At 39.9% G+C, this 16,767-nt stretch overlaps 1 protein-coding gene across 2 annotated transcripts in view; it reads right to left on the bottom strand.

The window, feature by feature from the left end:
* Positions 1 to 1,763: 1,763 nt before the first annotated feature.
* Positions 1,764 to 16,767, bottom strand: part of srrm3 (serine/arginine repetitive matrix 3) — a 106,023-nt gene continuing 91,019 nt past the window's right edge. For both annotated transcript variants that reach the window (XM_066661089.1, XM_066661090.1), the window contains exons 12-15: positions 9,528 to 9,823; positions 9,200 to 9,433; positions 8,477 to 8,599; positions 1,764 to 5,232 (exon numbers count right to left, since the gene is read on the bottom strand). In XM_066661089.1, coding sequence (XP_066517186.1) covers positions 4,974 to 5,232; positions 8,477 to 8,599; positions 9,200 to 9,433; positions 9,528 to 9,823 — 912 coding nt within the window. In that variant the 3' untranslated portion in view covers positions 1,764 to 4,973. The remainder of the gene's footprint in view (positions 5,233 to 8,476; positions 8,600 to 9,199; positions 9,434 to 9,527; positions 9,824 to 16,767) is intronic.

The following is a 16,767-nucleotide window of genomic DNA, read 5'->3' as shown; positions in this document are numbered from 1 at the left end:
GGATATTTATAGAAGTGACTAGAAGAGTCTATTCGCAGCAGACATGGAAGCAGAATGGAATTCAAAGCAGGGCAGCTGGACCCTGGGCCTGGTGAAATTCTTTCTGCTGGTAATTGTGATCACTTTTCTATATATACACAAACACAATCACTGGACAAACGGAAGAACATACTGTCGCTGTCCATAGAAAAGTACATCTCTGTTTGTACACAGTGGCTGTTAACATTGTGCAACAGTTTCATAAAGAAATGGGCCAACAGAAATGCTCCAAAATTGAATCATAACTAAATGTTATGATTTTTTTTCCTTCTCCTGTAAAGTTACTACACTGGAGATAAACAATGTAAGGATAGCTTTGTATTATTTTCTAATTTTACTTTTTAGAACAGATGTAAGAACCATAAAGAACTAATATGATGTCACATATGTACAGTATAGAATTCTGTATAAATAATATACATATTTAAATATATAATTTAAAAAAATAATTTTCTAAGCTTAAATTTAAGGTCAGGAACTAAGCAAAAACATTTTTCCCTTTCAGTTTCAACAATGAATCATTTTTGTTGTAAAAACACGTGAAATGCTTTCTTTTTTTGCAGTAAAATTGTGCAAAACACACAAACTCCACCCTCTCTTTCACACACACACCCCTGCATTACCCAGTTCCAAAGGCATCTAAATACAGGCAATGTGAGATTCCAGTGAATTGCCTTTTTTGCCCCTAATATACTGTATCAGCTCAGCTTCACTCTGTCCATTCACAATGCAGCGGACTCACCAGAGCCCACAAGGGTGGAGCGCTACAAAAAGCAGACCTAGGAAAACAAGGAGAAACAGGTGGAGAAGCAGCCAGCTGGATAAACACACACACACACACACACACACACACACAAATTCTCCTATAAAAACAGCAGATACACCCATGACAATACTGATGTACATTTAATCTTTTTTACACTGATGGAAATCCTCTTCAGTAAAGAAGGGTGTATGTTTTATTTCAGTTTATTGCTGATTGTGTTAATCTCATTACTTTAGACTTGTAAAAAGAAAACAGTTGATCCAACTTAATTGAATTACTTGTTACCAATTGAAGCAGTTTTCTTTTTACAGTGTAGGTGAAAGGAGAGGGTATGTAGAGCTGTTTATAAACTCACATCAGTCTTCTATGTGGGGACCACCATAGAGTTAAGCTAGTAGTACATATTTAACAGTCAAAGGCTATTGGTGAATGTAAGTCAGTGAATTGTGGGGACATTACATTCACTTTGTGAAGACTTACTTATTGTGTGAGTGTGTGTGTGTCTGCTTGTGTCTCACAAGGGTGTAAAAGTGTGCTTATATCATTTGCCACTTTGTGCTAGGACCCCACTGAGCCTTTATCACTAATGTAAGAGCCAAGCAAGTGTTGTACAAAATGGTGGAGTATTCAGTAATTTTTTCAGTTTTACTTATTAACTACGGCTTGGAACAGAGTTCCGGTATTTTCAAATAACTAGTCAACACCAGAACTGTGTTATTTATTTAGTCCACGGTCTGACAGAAGCAGAGCCTGTTTTGTGTCTAATGTGTGTGTTCTCAAGCCCAAACAAGACTTAAGAATATTCTGGAGACTTTCTCAGATGTCATCGAGAAGAGAGAAGACAAGAACATAACACATTAAAGGCACGTGGGCGCCCCATGTGGCTGAATGTATGAAGTGCAAAGAGAGGGACGCTTCCATGAAGAAAAAAGGCAACAAGGGTTTGTTTTCCATTGGTATATACTTTTATTTTCTTGTATAATAATAATAACTAGTACACTACATCTACTGACTTTTGTACAATCCCATGATAAGCGCTATAATCGTCTCTTTACTGACTGGGTTATTGAATCACATGAAGGGTGACTGAACACTGTGACAAACGAGAGGAGTCAGTGGAGGAGGGGTGGGGGGGAGGAAGACTGAGGGAGGTCCCTGATTGCATCATCAGCTCATTTTTCAATCCCAGTGAACATCATAGAAGAATGAATGGTAGGATTAAGCCCAATCTGATCTAGGGTCAGCTATGACTGTAGTTAAAGATTAACTGCCGCTCCACCCTGGTCTCAACTCACTCCACCCCAGGTTCAAGTTCGGAAAATGCCCAAAAAAGGGAGGGTCACTTTAAATGGAAATAGTCCCTCACTCTAGGCTCGCGGGTGGACGTCAATAAGGGCCAGTAACATTGGTTGACAATAACACGTCCTCCACGCCCACAGCAGAGTTGATCAGAACCGACCTCAATAAAAACGTCATGTTGACAATTTGGAAAACTGTGATCAAATTTTAAGAAGTGTGGGTATATTTTTATTACAGAGAAATACACTTTAGCTGTTGTTTAAAAAACAAATTCATCTTTAAAATTTAATAAAAGGCTAAAAACTGCAACCAGATCAAAGCTTGTACCCACATGCACGACTCCTCCAGTTAGTTCTGGGCAAGTTCTCAGGGAAAAATAAGAGTGGCTAAGGGAATGATTATCAGAGAAACAGTCTAAAAAGAATTTAAAGCACATTATTTCTGGTCTAGAATGAAATTTTAAAATCAAGTCGCTGAAATTCCTGGCAGCTAACACGCTGCTCGCTTTATGATCAATATCCTCTGCTTAGAGATTCAAAAACGCTCATCACAGTGAAGTTTAGATTCAGTAGCGTGTCTAAGACCCTGTTTACACTCGGCATTAACAGCCATCACAGAGATCAGATCATCGTCCTGTCAAGAGCCGGCGTGTTAACACTTGCCCTTCTCTAATCGAAAATGATCCAGATACTGATCAGAACAAGTTTTCCAGTGCAATGTTCAGATGAAGACAAGCTGCATTTCATTTATACACATGCAACATAAATCAATGCATAACCAACTACTCAGATCCCATTTAACATTTCTTTTAAATGTGTTTCCACACTGCATTCAAATACGGGACACGTTTTAATGCCAGGTATAAACAGGGTTTTAAAGTGTGAGGGTGTAAGGTGTGGTCCAGTCTAAACAATTTAAATCTCTTCATGACAAGTCCTACGTTTTAAATTAGTTTCTTATTCAAAATTCTTTTCAAAGCAAGATTAAATACAGAGTGAATAAATACACAATAAATAGGAAATAAATAACACAATCAGTAATCAATGAAATAAGCAAATAAATAAATAATTTAGTACATACTTTAAAATAAATAGGGTCTAAAAGATGTGTGCAGGGGTGTTTTTGCAGCCTGGTTTCAGGGTTGGTACCTCAGGGCACCTACAGTGTGGTAGAAAATAAAACAAAAACAACAAAAATAGCAAAGTCTTTAGGAACTGTACAGAAACGAAGAGACTAAATGATTCAAAGCTCTACGTAGCAATACGACCGCGTATGCACTAACCACAGCTGAAGAGAAGTGGGAGCGAAATGATGCAGTCCTCTACAAGGTTCTCTACAAACAGGTGCATCCCAAATGGAAATGTTAACAAGACCCAGTGGTAAAGGAGGAGGAGTAGAAGAAGAGAAATGTACACGCTTTGTGACCTCTCCTCATGCTAACGCTTCCACATACAAAGCCTAAATCGGTTATAGTGAGGGATATACAGTGCATAGTTTACAGCCAGAGCTTGCGCTTTTAGACCTTCACACGGCAGCATCCCGGCATTCGTTACCTTACAGTCATAATACATTGTTTAGAAAAGACACAGTCTCTGCCTTCCGCTAACAAAACATGAGCTAAGTAGAGTGGTTTGTTCTCGCTTTTGTTCGACTGACAGTCTTTAAGAGGAAGAAGAACGGTGCAAGGCGCCATCCAGTGATTACACTTCATCTTCCAGCTGTTTACATTCATCTCTGCTGGATGATCCTTCTTCTTCTTTTCATTACTTCCTCACAGGGATGGATTATCAAAGAAATATTGGGCACGTGCACAAGGCCCCAGGACAATGTATAAAATATTTGGAGACCCCTGGTCAAATGAGGTTTAGTCGATTTTCTAAGTGAATATAAGTGAACGGATACTCTGCATTGAACACACGTAATATTACTTTGCTGAGGTGAACATGATAGATAAAAATACAAAGGTAAATCACTTCAATTCTTTGCAGAAACAATCAAATGAACCCTCAGTGCCTTTAACTGAGCACCTTATCCGAAACAGAAGTTGTGCTAGAGTAAATACGCTCTTAACCTCTGCACGGGTTGTGTTCTATGCTTTTCCTCCTGATATGTTAAAAAAATTAAATGTAAAGGTGCATTATAATGTCTGAAAGATCATTGGTCAGATGGAGAGGGTGTGTACTTATTTTTATTTAGATAATAAATAAATCATCTCACTTGACCAGGAGTTCTGACACTTCACTTATCCAGTGAGTAGATAACGGTCACAGACCTTGGGACCTGTTAGAAGGTAGGTTATTAATTCATGCAAATGATTTATGCAAATCAGATGGTAAATGTGGTGTGGTGAGCATTTAGGTAAAAAACACAAAAACGCAATTGTGTTCAACACTGCAGCCGGCCGCTGTAATCGTGACGTTAATCGTTGAGAGAGCGGGGTCCTTGCGGAGGTGCCCAGGGGTCCATGATTTACTTCTGCGATAAGAAGAGTCTCTCTTGGACAGGAAAGTGCTTTTCTTCGTTTTGTTCTCACGGCTTTTTGGCGTCCGTAGACCGTCCCATGCAGTACGTTACGTAAAGTCGTCTTAGCAACACAGCATTTGATATTTGCTGACGATGTCGATATTTCTGTATGTGTGATAGAGTGCTATGGATGTTCTTGCCACATTATTTTCAGGATTTTCGACGCTGGATTATTTATTTTGATTTTGGGTCATGTTTTGAGCCAAAACATTAAAAAAACGTAATTCCTTCTTACGCAAGGGAAAAAGTAAGGAACAATTCCGGCTTATTTAGAAGACATGTTCATCTCTGCTTTTTCCTCCAGCGATTCATCTGTCTATCCATCCATCTTTCTCTCCCCTTCTCCTCAGAAGCCTGGGCTTTCATAGCTGCTGTGGCTATAATAGCTTTGAGCCTGGCTGGGGCTTCTGGAGAAACTCCTGCTTCGGCTGCGGCTGCTCTTGCTGCGGCTCCTGCTCCGGCTGCGGCTGTGACTCCTGCTGCGGCTGTAGCTGCTATAGCTGTCATAGGATCGGCTGCGGCTGCGGCTGGAGCTGCTGTAGCTGCTGGCCGAGCTGGAGGACGAGGGGCTGGGCCTGTAGTACGGAATCGGTCGCTTTCGTGCACTACAGAAACGACAGGGTGAGGAGAGACAATCACACACTTAAAACAATAATCCTTCGTGTCATCACTGAGGACACTTAGCTTTCAAAATAATCCAAATTCAGAATTATTTTAGTGCTTGTAATATGAGTAATGCCTGTAATAAATTTTCATTGTTATGTTTATTACAGGTTTTCATTCAAGTGCCTGTGAGACTGATATATAAAAATGTTCTCTGTTCGGATTGGCTGCCCTTCACTGGGCCTGTATTGTGACATCACAACTAGGAAAACCAGCTGTATTTCAAGCTTAATTTATATATTTGGAACATTAGATATGTTTAGAAGCTTTAATAATGAGCACATGATACAGGGATCTAATTTAAACAACCTAAGAAAACAAGCTTTTAATTAAAATCATTTTGGAAAGATAAGTGTCCACTGTGTAAATACAGATATTTAAAGTTAAAACAGTATTAACATAGTGAGCTGTAGTGCTGTAATTAGTTTCTGCTGGAAGAGTGGCGAGACTGAAAGAGAGTGGCTGACTGTGTTAGTCGTTAAACATAACCTCTCTGCAGGTGACAGAGTATCTTTGAAGAGACAGAGATGAGCTGTCAGTTGTTAATACGGTGTGTTACAACACACACACACACACACACACACACACACACACACACACACACACACACACACACACACACACACACACACACACACACACTCCATTTGTCAACTGAAAGCACCCACACCGCTTTTGTTGCTGCAAGCTAAGAGCTGTTAACTGACACAGAATGAAATCCTTAAAAGTGGTGAGTAAAACAGAGCCTATAGATGACTTCGGCTTTATCAAGAGGCTTCCAATGCACAGATATTATAAAAAATATAAAATATAAAACATTACATAATAGAAGCCATTAAGCCATTGTGTAATTTGAAATTCACTTAGATCTCATGCAACCTTAGAGTTACACAGAGCATGGGTTTGACGGGCCTCCTGATATCACCTAAGTCAGGTAAGTCTACTGTAACATTAAGGCAGTGCAATTTTAAGGCAGCACAGAAGGTGGCCACTGTACTGTTTCGTATTAGAGTGAGAAAAAGCGAAAGGGTTAAGATGCAGGGAGAGGTGAGTTATACTCTTGGGACTCTGGCTGAGCGTTTGCTGCTTCGCCGAAACGTGTTCATGAAGAGAAGAGGCCTAGGAGAGTCCTGCTGCTCGGCAACAGTTACCACGGTAACCCTGCCTCCAGTCCGCTGACATTCCCACATCTGCTGTCTTCTGAGCACCTTTGTACAGGAGCGGAAGAGTGAGCTCATACACATTCATTTACTCACTACCAACACATCCGAGGACTGAGAGCATCGGCACCTGAGAGAAGCCTGAGATTACTTTCACTTCATTTACAGGAGAGAAAAAGGACATTAGATTTATTTGCTCACATTGTGTATATCACTGCAAGAACAAATCTCTCATGAGATATTACAATCACAAGCACCTGCATTAAGCCTGTAGCATGGCTCTTGATGACCCAGTTTGTGCTTACCATCCTTTAGCCCTTCGTAAGATATTTTTGGGTGATAGACCACTTTCTTAGTGGTTTTTAAAACCCACCATCACCACTGTGTCTGACACACCACCGTGCCTGTGTTTAGAACGGTCCACCACTCAAATATCATCTTGTCAGAAATGATCTCCTAGTCAGGAACAGACCAGTGATGAATGAGCAAATAAATCTTTAATGATAAAACATGGACCTCAGTCTGTAATTGGACACAGATCGTATGCCTATGCAATGACCTGTCAGGAAGAGAGGCTCATAAATTGCTGGTATTTCTCGAGTGGATGGTTAGTATTTGATGTGTTTCAGACTTCCTTTTCAGTGTGAAACTGTACGACTACAGAGCCTGTGGTGGAAAAGTTTGCCACTAGATGCCAGTGTTACACTTCCCCAGTGAAAGTCTAGACCAGGGTTTCCCACTCTGATCCCATGCTGGATCAAGTGTGACAAAAGTGCAAACATTAGAGATGCTAATACTGGATCTGGAAACCCATGTTCTATCCTTTCTTTATTATCCTCAGAATGTTATATTACACCCCACATAAAGGTATACACTGGTAAACAGTTGACAGACTCTAATAATCTACACTTCTTCTCCATTTTTGCCAGCTCCACTGACCATAAAGGTGCACTTTGAAGTTCTACAATTACAGACTGCAGTCCATCTGCAAATCATGCCCCCTTTCACCCTGTTCTTCAATGGTCAGGACCCAGACTGGACCACCACAGAGCAGGAGTTACTTCTTGTGTGGAGGATCACTCTCAGTGCTGCAGTGACACTGACGTGGTGTTGGTGTGGGCTACAGTCAGATGGGCTACAGATGGGCTACAGTCTGTAACTGTAAAACTACAATGGAAAATAAGTGTAGAATATCATGAAATACATTATATACACACATCTTATCACATTCTTATAGATCAATTTTTTTATATATATATATATATATATATATATATATATATATATATATATATATATATATATATATATATATATATATATACATACAGGGTGGGCCATTTATATGGATACACAATAATTGTTTTTTCAATGGGAAGATAGTCATGTGACACATCAAACTTATTAAGAATTTCACAAAAAACACAATGATGTGATATGAGATGTGCATTTCTCCTGCGGTGTTGCTATCAGTGTGTGAAGAGTGGGAGAAGAGGGTTGCATTGACAATCCAACACAATGGACAGCACTTTGAACACATTTTATAAGTGGTCAGAAACTTGTAAATAACTCATGAAAGAATAAAGTTACGTTAAAACCACACCATTGTTTTTCTTGTGAAATTCCCAATAAGTTTGATGTGTCACATGACCCTCTTCCCATTGAAAAAAAATAAAAGTTGTATCCAAAATGGCTGACTTCAAAATGTCCACCATGGTCACCACCCATCAGTTTTCCACTTCCCATATACTATGTGTCCCAAACAGGAAGTTAATATCATCAACCAGTCCCATTTTATTAAGGTGTATCCACAGAAATGGCCCACCCTGTACATATATACACACACACACACACACACAAACAATTTAAACAAATGATATAATTACACAATTTAAGCAAACTCAGGGGAAAAACTTGTTTGCAGTGTAAATACTAAAATCTAAAATTAAATAACATCAGACGGTGACAATGTGATATATTTGGGAGAATGGGATATTACAGTTTCCTGTTGATGAATAAGGGTTACCTGGTGATTCTGCGAGCCTCCATGAAGCTGGGTGAGTCTCTCCTCCTCTTTCGAATGGGGGAGTAACTGCGGGAGCGCCGGCGAGCTCTCTCTGCATCAGAGTAGTGAGGGCTGTCTCTTTCCCTACAGGGGCACACAGGAGAGGGGAAACTTAGGAGTGTCTGTATGCATGTGTTTTTGTGCTTATTTTGAGGCTAAGTCTCCATGTGTTCTTACAGAGAGACAAAAACAGCAAATTCTTCCATTTTGGGTTCATTTACAGGTTTCTGAACACTGACTTCATATTTACAGGGACCAATAAGGTGGGTGTGTTTGTAAAGTGTGCATTGAGTATAAGCAGTGTTTGACAACTGTCTGATGTACACTTATACCCACACTGTCATGTCAGTGTTTGCTTTTACAAGCTCCATAGGGAGGCAAAGGCCAATTGAATGGAACATTTTATGATTCACCATAGCATTGGGCTGAGGAGCAGCGACAGTGTTTTTAATCCAGAGCCTATCCTCAGACAAAGGTACCTGACCTGTGGAATGACCTTGTGGCTGAATGTAGTGTAAGCCCTTCATCAAAGAGCAGAGACTGTTAGTGCAGCAAATGGGAACAACCCCCATTTGACATTTTTAATTTCTGAAGACTGGATGGAAATCCTAAGGTGACATTTGGTAAACACACTTTGATGGAAAAGTTGAATGCCCTTGTAAAAATATCTGCTCGAGTGTGTACCTAGAGTTGTTTTGTCGTGTGTGGGGGGATTTGGTCTTGCTGGTAGTATGTCCTCTGGAGATGGAGCGCGAAGAGGAGCGTCCACTGCTCCAGGAACTGCTTCTCTGGCGTACGGATTTGTTCTTCTTGCGGCCAGACGTGTGCCGGTGTCGTCCCGGGGACGCTGACGTACTGCGGTGTCGGTTGGGAGCCTTTCCTCGATGGTGCTTTTTTGATGAATGGGATACTTTCACTCTGATAAGAAGGTGACAACATGTATTACCGGAAAAATGAGATTTGTAGATTAAGCAACTGGTCAGTGGATAAAAAAGACCAAGCTATGTCTCACCTTTTCTGATGTGTGCTCTTGACTTTGGACTGGAGGTCAGTTTGAGAGTCACTGCTCTGAGCTGGCGAGTGACCGCTCTTCTCCTGAGCCCGCTGCCGGCCACCTCGTCTCCCCGCCGATTCAGAGGGGTGCTTGGCACCCCTCTGTTGTTGCCTCTCGTCCCACTTCCCCGGCTCTCCAAGGGTCAGTCCCCCAGGGGTCCTAGAGGAGGCGATGTGGCCCTTAGCTTCCCTTACATTAGGGGAGGTCTGCCTCTGGGCTTCACTTGGTGAGGATGAAGCCAGTGACCGTAGCTTCTGTAGATGAATCATAACAAAAACAAAGAAAAAAAAAAAGAAGAAAAATAAAAAATGACAAAAATATACTGAAATTAGAGGCGTCTTCACCTGAGAGAGTGAGCGCTATGGTGTACTTGCCAAAAAACGGTAAATATCTAAAAGAAAAGAGCTAGGAGTTTTCTCGATATGGCTTATAGACAGTCCTCTATGGTGCAGCGCATGCAATACTTGGCATGCAAAACCATAATGAGCTGAAAATATAATAATCCCGAAAGAAAAGAAGAGGAAGAAAGGGAAAACAAAATATGTAAAACTGTGAAACATATTAAGATCAGGAGAAAAGAGAGTGAGAAGAGAAGAGAGCGACAGATACTGAAGAGCTGAGCAGAAAAGGAGGACTTCATCAATTTTTTTTTAAACAAATGACTACAAACGAAAAAAAGTGGAAAATAAAAACTAGGGAAAAAAAGTCAGACAACTTGACGGAACATCACAGAAATGGAAGGAACAAAAGAAAGATTCACACTTATAGATTCAATCGAATTAGAAAACAATTGGTCTTCTACTCAATAGTAAATTTCTGCTTGTGGATTGCTTTTCCTGAAGACAATTGCTGAGATGTGAACAGCGACCCATTTCCTGCAATTTTTTTTTTAATGGTTACTCTGTTTTAACTCCCTTTTGGTTAACATCCACTTACCAATAAAGTGGTATTCCCTCCTTTAGTAGGTAAGGTATGAAGAGAAGGGAAAAGTGGGGCAACATAAGTGCATCATTAGATTCACAAAATGCAAGAGAAAAAGACACAACACCCTTCCCTGGTAGTGAGCATGAGACAATGCATGAAAACCAAACCAAAGAGACACACCAAATCAAATCAAATCAAATCCAGAAAAAGAATCATTAAGGTCTGAAAAGGAGTCATGTGGACTGGGACACACAGCTTTTGAGCATTGTTTCTCAGAACCACCTGCTTTTAACGTAGCAAGGGATTCTGACTCTTTAGTACAGGCAGATGTTTTTGTGTTAGCTGCTAAGAGCAAAGGTTTTTTGGTCATTTAGCACAGAAAAAAAGAGCTTATAGCATCAATTAGATTGAATGGTCTGCAAAGCAAGCATGCACATGTTCAATAAAAATACTCTGACCATGTTTTGGAAACAGATCTTCACACATGGAAACATGGCCTCTCTCGTATTGAAAACATTTGCAGGAGTTACCAGCTGGTGCACCTAACCTCTGACAGATATCATCTTCTGCCCAGGAACAACTGTTAACCGTATGAGGTCCATCATTGCGCTGGCGATTCTTTATCTCTGCCTTTTTCAGTAACGGGGGAAATTGTATTTTCCTTTCCAATCACAATGAACAATTCACGTATTAGTAGGGATGCAGTGATATGGGAATTCTGGGCAGATGCTGATGTTAGATATTATATCTGTACATCTGCCGATGTTGATACTGATGCATATTAATAATGTAGAGAAAGATAAAATACCCTGCATTAACTTTACAGACAAATGTAGCATTTATTTGGATGTTTTAGCTTTCAACCGACTGTATGGAAAAAAATAAAACGAAAGGTGTCTCCTGAGGAAATTATTAGCCGCATTTAGTTTATTAACTGGTCCTTACAGAGGCTGCTCACCGTTTAAATTCTTTATTATTTTAACAATGTACATATAACAATAGATCTAAACAAACACATTCAATTAATAATAATGAACAAACATAAATACCAATAAATCATAAGCAATGTAGCTTTAGCTGTGCCTTTATGCTACTCCAGCCTTTCATTGATGGAAGAATCTGGGCCCAGTTATTTTTTGTTTACATGTTCGGCAGTCTTTTGTTCTGAAAAGAATGTCGCTCAGTCTTCTTCCAGCAGGAAACAAATGTGCCAGTAATTATCAGTTTGAAACGAAATTTAAAAAATCAGGCAGATGCTATGATCTTTAAAAAAGCAATTATCTGCCGATACCGATATAATCGTGCATTAGTACTTATTAGAAAATTGGACTCCTATCAGTCATGGATAACATCATGATATGGGCCTGAAAAGATGTGAAACTGTCAAGAAGCCCTACTGAAGAAAGGTCCTAGACAAAATGATTAACATTTGCAAATCAAATAAAATGGACCTGAAACCCCAGCTCTTTTAAGCAACTTCTAAGACTGAACTTTACAGATATCTGGGTGTAACTGCATCACTCCAACTCTCTCCGGTGCCTTTATCTTTTTTTTTTTTTTTTTTACTTTTGCAATGGTGGACCTCATAAGATTGATAAACGTTTCTCTCCTAAAAATTTGATTTCATATATCTTTCTTTCACAGCAATGCAAATCGCGATCTATCTTCTTGACCATAACTAAGACAGAATTAGACCCACTGAGTAAACACTGTATGTTTATAAAAGCATAATTGTCCCTAAAGCTACAGCTGTAAGATCAACTTTAGTCTTTGGGGAGAAAAATGTCAGTGTTGTAGTAAAAAAACAAAACAAAAGAAAAAAAACAAAACATAAAAGACAAATGATCCAAAAACAAATTATAAGACGAATGTACCATTTCACCAAGAGACAAAAGGGATGCGGCACAAACATGAATGCATTCTACCGAACCAAAAAGAAGAACGGAGACAAGTGATGGATTTGAGGGGAGGGCAGTGTACTGAAGACTTCAGCATGAGAGCAAAGGTAGATTTTAAGGTTTGGAAAACCAAAGAGAGAAAGAAATAAAAACTGAAATATTGAATAAAAAATCATAGAGAACATATTGCTAAGAGAGAGGAGGAAGGAAAACAATGAAACGTAATCCGCCAACTTTTTTTTCATTATAGATAAATGAGGAAAGAGAGAGAGAGAGAGAGAAAGATAGAAAGAGAGAGAGAGAAAACATTGAAGTCAAGCTAGGGTGCTTGTCACATTCTCATCTGCATAGAGACCACGTGCGTAGGCAGAGCGTTACCTACCTTCCATTTCAATCAGAGACACGTATGCAATATTAACAAAAACAAGAAAAGGAAGAAAAAAAGGAGGGGGGGGGAGGAGAAAGGAAAGTTCTTCGCAGCGAAATGGGAAAAAGACAATGAATTCTTTTTAGTATGCCAGCTAAGTAATTTGGAACCACAAAAAAGACCAAAAAAGAAACAAATCAATCGAAACTAAAGAAAGAGAGAGAGAGAAGAGAAAGAGAAACGGAATCGGCCAACATACGGAACAAAATGAGGACAAATGAACAAGAACGGAACAGAACGATATCCAAAGAAACCGAACTAAGCTCTACATGGATTGCTGTCTTTTTCGCTTGGACATATGTGCAGCCACGTAGTATTAAAGGTTAAAGAAGGTTAAAGGGGATGAAGGGGTCAAGGTTGGGGGTCTAGATTACATTCGGATGAGAGACAAGGTGAAATCTCGTATGGATAGAACCTGCCGGAAGGAAAGGTGGAGGGGAATGAACATGCAGCCTACGGTGGAGGGGCAAAAAGCATGTCAGGACAAGAAAGAAGAAGAGCACACACACACACCACAGATGGAAAAGAGGAGGTGGGGGATGTCGAGTGGAGGGCAGTCACTGCTAGGATGAAGAACTAAAGTCAGCACATTTCAAAGGGACCCCAGTCACACTGTAGGGAACTCTGCTCTAATATCACATAGATTTCATATTAGCATCAGTTTCCTACGCACAACTCTCTTTGCTCTCAGCAATTGTCAGAAATAGGCGGCCTTTTGCAGAAAAAAGATCTGTATTCGTATTTAGAAAAAAAGCCACTAAGATGGTGTTGAAGCAAATGCACTTAATGAGGGTTAGGTCTGATTCTAAATGGCTTGGGTCCCTTTAGTGTAACACCTCCACGATGTGTTTCTTATTGCCTTATTTAGCTGTGAGTTTTCCATTTACCCTGGACAGACATTACAGCACTTGAGATTTAGAGACGGAAGAAAAACCCTCATTATTTCCACAGCAACTGCAATATAAAATTAGATGCTGCAGCAGTGAAGTCAGTGTTAAGGAGGGGTAAAGATAACTGTCTGTAATCTGCAAAGGCATTTAGCTACTGCTGTCTTTTTAGAGACAAATGATGGAGATTATTTAAAAAACATTTATACAGACACGATTTTAAAACAAATGCATGTAAAAATGTTCTTTTAAAAAGATCATATGAAGATGTGAAGTCGGTGGTGTTCTAGGCATTATAGCATAGAAGCACTTGTTTTTATAACTCAATTATATGAAAATGCAGATGGCTTCACAGGAGCATATTTTGAATTTAATAAAACAAATGAGGCCCAGTAGGTCTGGTTCTGGTAAAGAGAGGTTTCATAAATATCTGACCAGTCAATCAAGCACTCACCACAGCCGCATTGATGATTGGCTGAAAGTGTATCGGGGTGGGGTTAGAAGCAATTACAAACTCATAACACCTCTCTTGAGTAAGTTCTTTTTCATCTGAAGTAAGAAACAGTCAACATCGGGGGGAGAGTCTGACAGAGGTGACGCTGCCACCCAAAAAGTAACATGCACGTCAGAAATGGTAGTCCACAAGAAGCGAGTAAAAGAAGGACTTTCTGGACATTTGAGAGACAGCCGTCAAGTTTTGATCGATCTGAAGGAAGGGGGGTGGGGTCTACATTGTTACTTGGCAGAACATGAGCTTTCAAACTGTATTGACAAGAAAAACTAATACACGTACCCAGTTTAACCTACTTGGTCCAGTTCCCAAGCATTTGAGTGCTTTTTACACAAACAAGACAGAAAAGTTTGGGCATTTATTGATGGGAAGATATCACGTAAATTAATAGAGGCAGAAAGTAAAGGAGAGAGGGATGAAGCAAGCAAGTGAAAAGAGAAAGAGCATGTGAGACCTCCTCAAAAAATGCATGCAAACCACTAGGAAGTGTTAATAGAAGCAAATGTAAAAACAGAAACTCCCCACAAATCATGAAGGATAGTTCAGTAAGATTATAAACATGTTAGCATTTTTGGGCCATGTTAATTTAAAACACTCACTGATAACGTTTCAACAAACATGTTCCTTATAGGTCCCCCTAGGTGTACAGTTAAAGCATTTTCCCACCTGGTAGCGTGGTACAGTAGAGAGGCTCATCTGTGATCAGGTGTATGGAATCATATCATTCCTGAGCACAGAGGCTGTTTACAGTGCAGAGATGGACAGTGAGGGTGGATATATGTAACTCTCAATATTGTTACCTGAAGGCCTCATGGGTAACCACAGAACCTCCAGTCTATTGTCATGACCCTGTTGTGTGATAGGTAACAGACATTGGGACTTTAGCGTAGACAGTTTTACGCTGTTTGTGTTAACTTCCAGCTGCAGTAAGTGTAGGAAAAACATCTGTAGCCCCTGGTGCTCATCTGTTAATGCAAAATTTGTGCCATCTTCTGGTACTTATTCAATGTCATCAGATCTATCCTTGGCTGCATATTTTTGGATGGTGGACCTCATGCAACCTAGCAGTGACACATGTGTGCAAAATCCCTATACACTTGCATATGTGGTCAGAAACCGAACAATGATATACAGAGTATATGACAGTTTTGTAATGGCAGTCTACTTCTGGAGACCATCTTATATGTATTTGGCTAAATGCTGCAGTAGGTGATTTTGTCTTTACTTCCCGGACAGCTATCGGTAAACCAAAACATCTGACAACATAAATATTAATATTAATATTAATGGAAGACTGTAAAACCTTGTCCGATCATGTAATCTGCACTGTTGAAGGCTGGAGGAACGCAGGGGTGGTTCAGACGCTACCGATAAACAAGTAAAATACGGAGAGAGAAATCTTCCAACAAAAAAAGAGGCTGGATAATGCCAGAGGGCAAACCAGAGTTAACATCAGCAAAGCTGTTGGGTGTTTCGTTATGTATGAATGAGATATGACGTAGGTGGATGGTGTTTGAAGGTGACTCCTTATGCAACCCTCTCTGTGGGACATATCAAGCCTGTGTTTAAGGGGATTGGCTTTGGAAGGAAGGCTAAAGGCAAGGGGTTGGTCTTTTTCGGTTTGATTGTTTTCAAAAACTGGCTTATACTCCAGTTGTAAATGTGGGCATGAACCGAATCGTTTTAAAATTTGAAAAACAATCCAATGTCTTACAGTAATAATAAGTGTGATTATCTCAACAGGAAATTGCTTTGGTGGGTTTCGCAGTATTGTCTATTGACAACAAGCCTGTTGATACTACCCGGGATGGTAGCTTGGTAATTCCCCCAAATAAGACTCCGGTTAAACAAGCTAAATGCCATGCGCTACACACGTTAAATATAAACATTCAGAGTAGCCAATGATAAAGCTGGATATGGAGCTAGAAAAGTGTGTTTTTTTATGTCATCTATTATACTTTGTGAACTGATGGATGAATGGGGGAATAAACTGGAAATGGGTTTGAGCGGGAACACTTTGTTAATAATGGATTTGCAAATGTAAACTTGGTAGAGGCTTGATGATGTTGTGCCAGAAACCAGATGTGGTACAGTGTTTAATTGTACACCAATATATTGGACCTATAAAGTAAGTCAAACTCATAAATCGGCCAGTTTTGTTCATTTTTATTCGGCAGTGTAAATAGTTTAGTCTTTGAGGTATTTCTATTTTACATTTGCAGTTGAGGTCATACAGGTTTAAAAGAAATCACATCCTAAACTTCACAAAACTGAGCTGAGCACACTAAAACAGCCCAGGAATCTGACATGTACAACTTTCTCTGCATGGGTCAGTTTTTCTAGCTGTCTGCACTTTGGTTTACTTCATCAAAGTTCATCCGACAGAAGTTGGGGAATTAGGGCCCAGGGCGGAGGCAGCAGACTGGAAGAAAGATGACTGCGCCCTGACAGCGTTTAAACTCTTTTCTTCTGAAGGCAGCGCTCTGTCATATCCAAGCTACTTGACTGTGACTGAAATTTCAATCTACTGGATTTAATCTGCAGTGATTTA

This window comes from Hoplias malabaricus, chromosome 2 (genome assembly GCF_029633855.1).
Source record: "Hoplias malabaricus isolate fHopMal1 chromosome 2, fHopMal1.hap1, whole genome shotgun sequence".
NCBI lineage: Eukaryota > Metazoa > Chordata > Actinopteri > Characiformes > Erythrinidae > Hoplias > Hoplias malabaricus.
The sequence above is the reverse complement of the archived record's forward strand: the minus strand, read 5'-3'. Positions and strand labels throughout refer to the sequence as shown.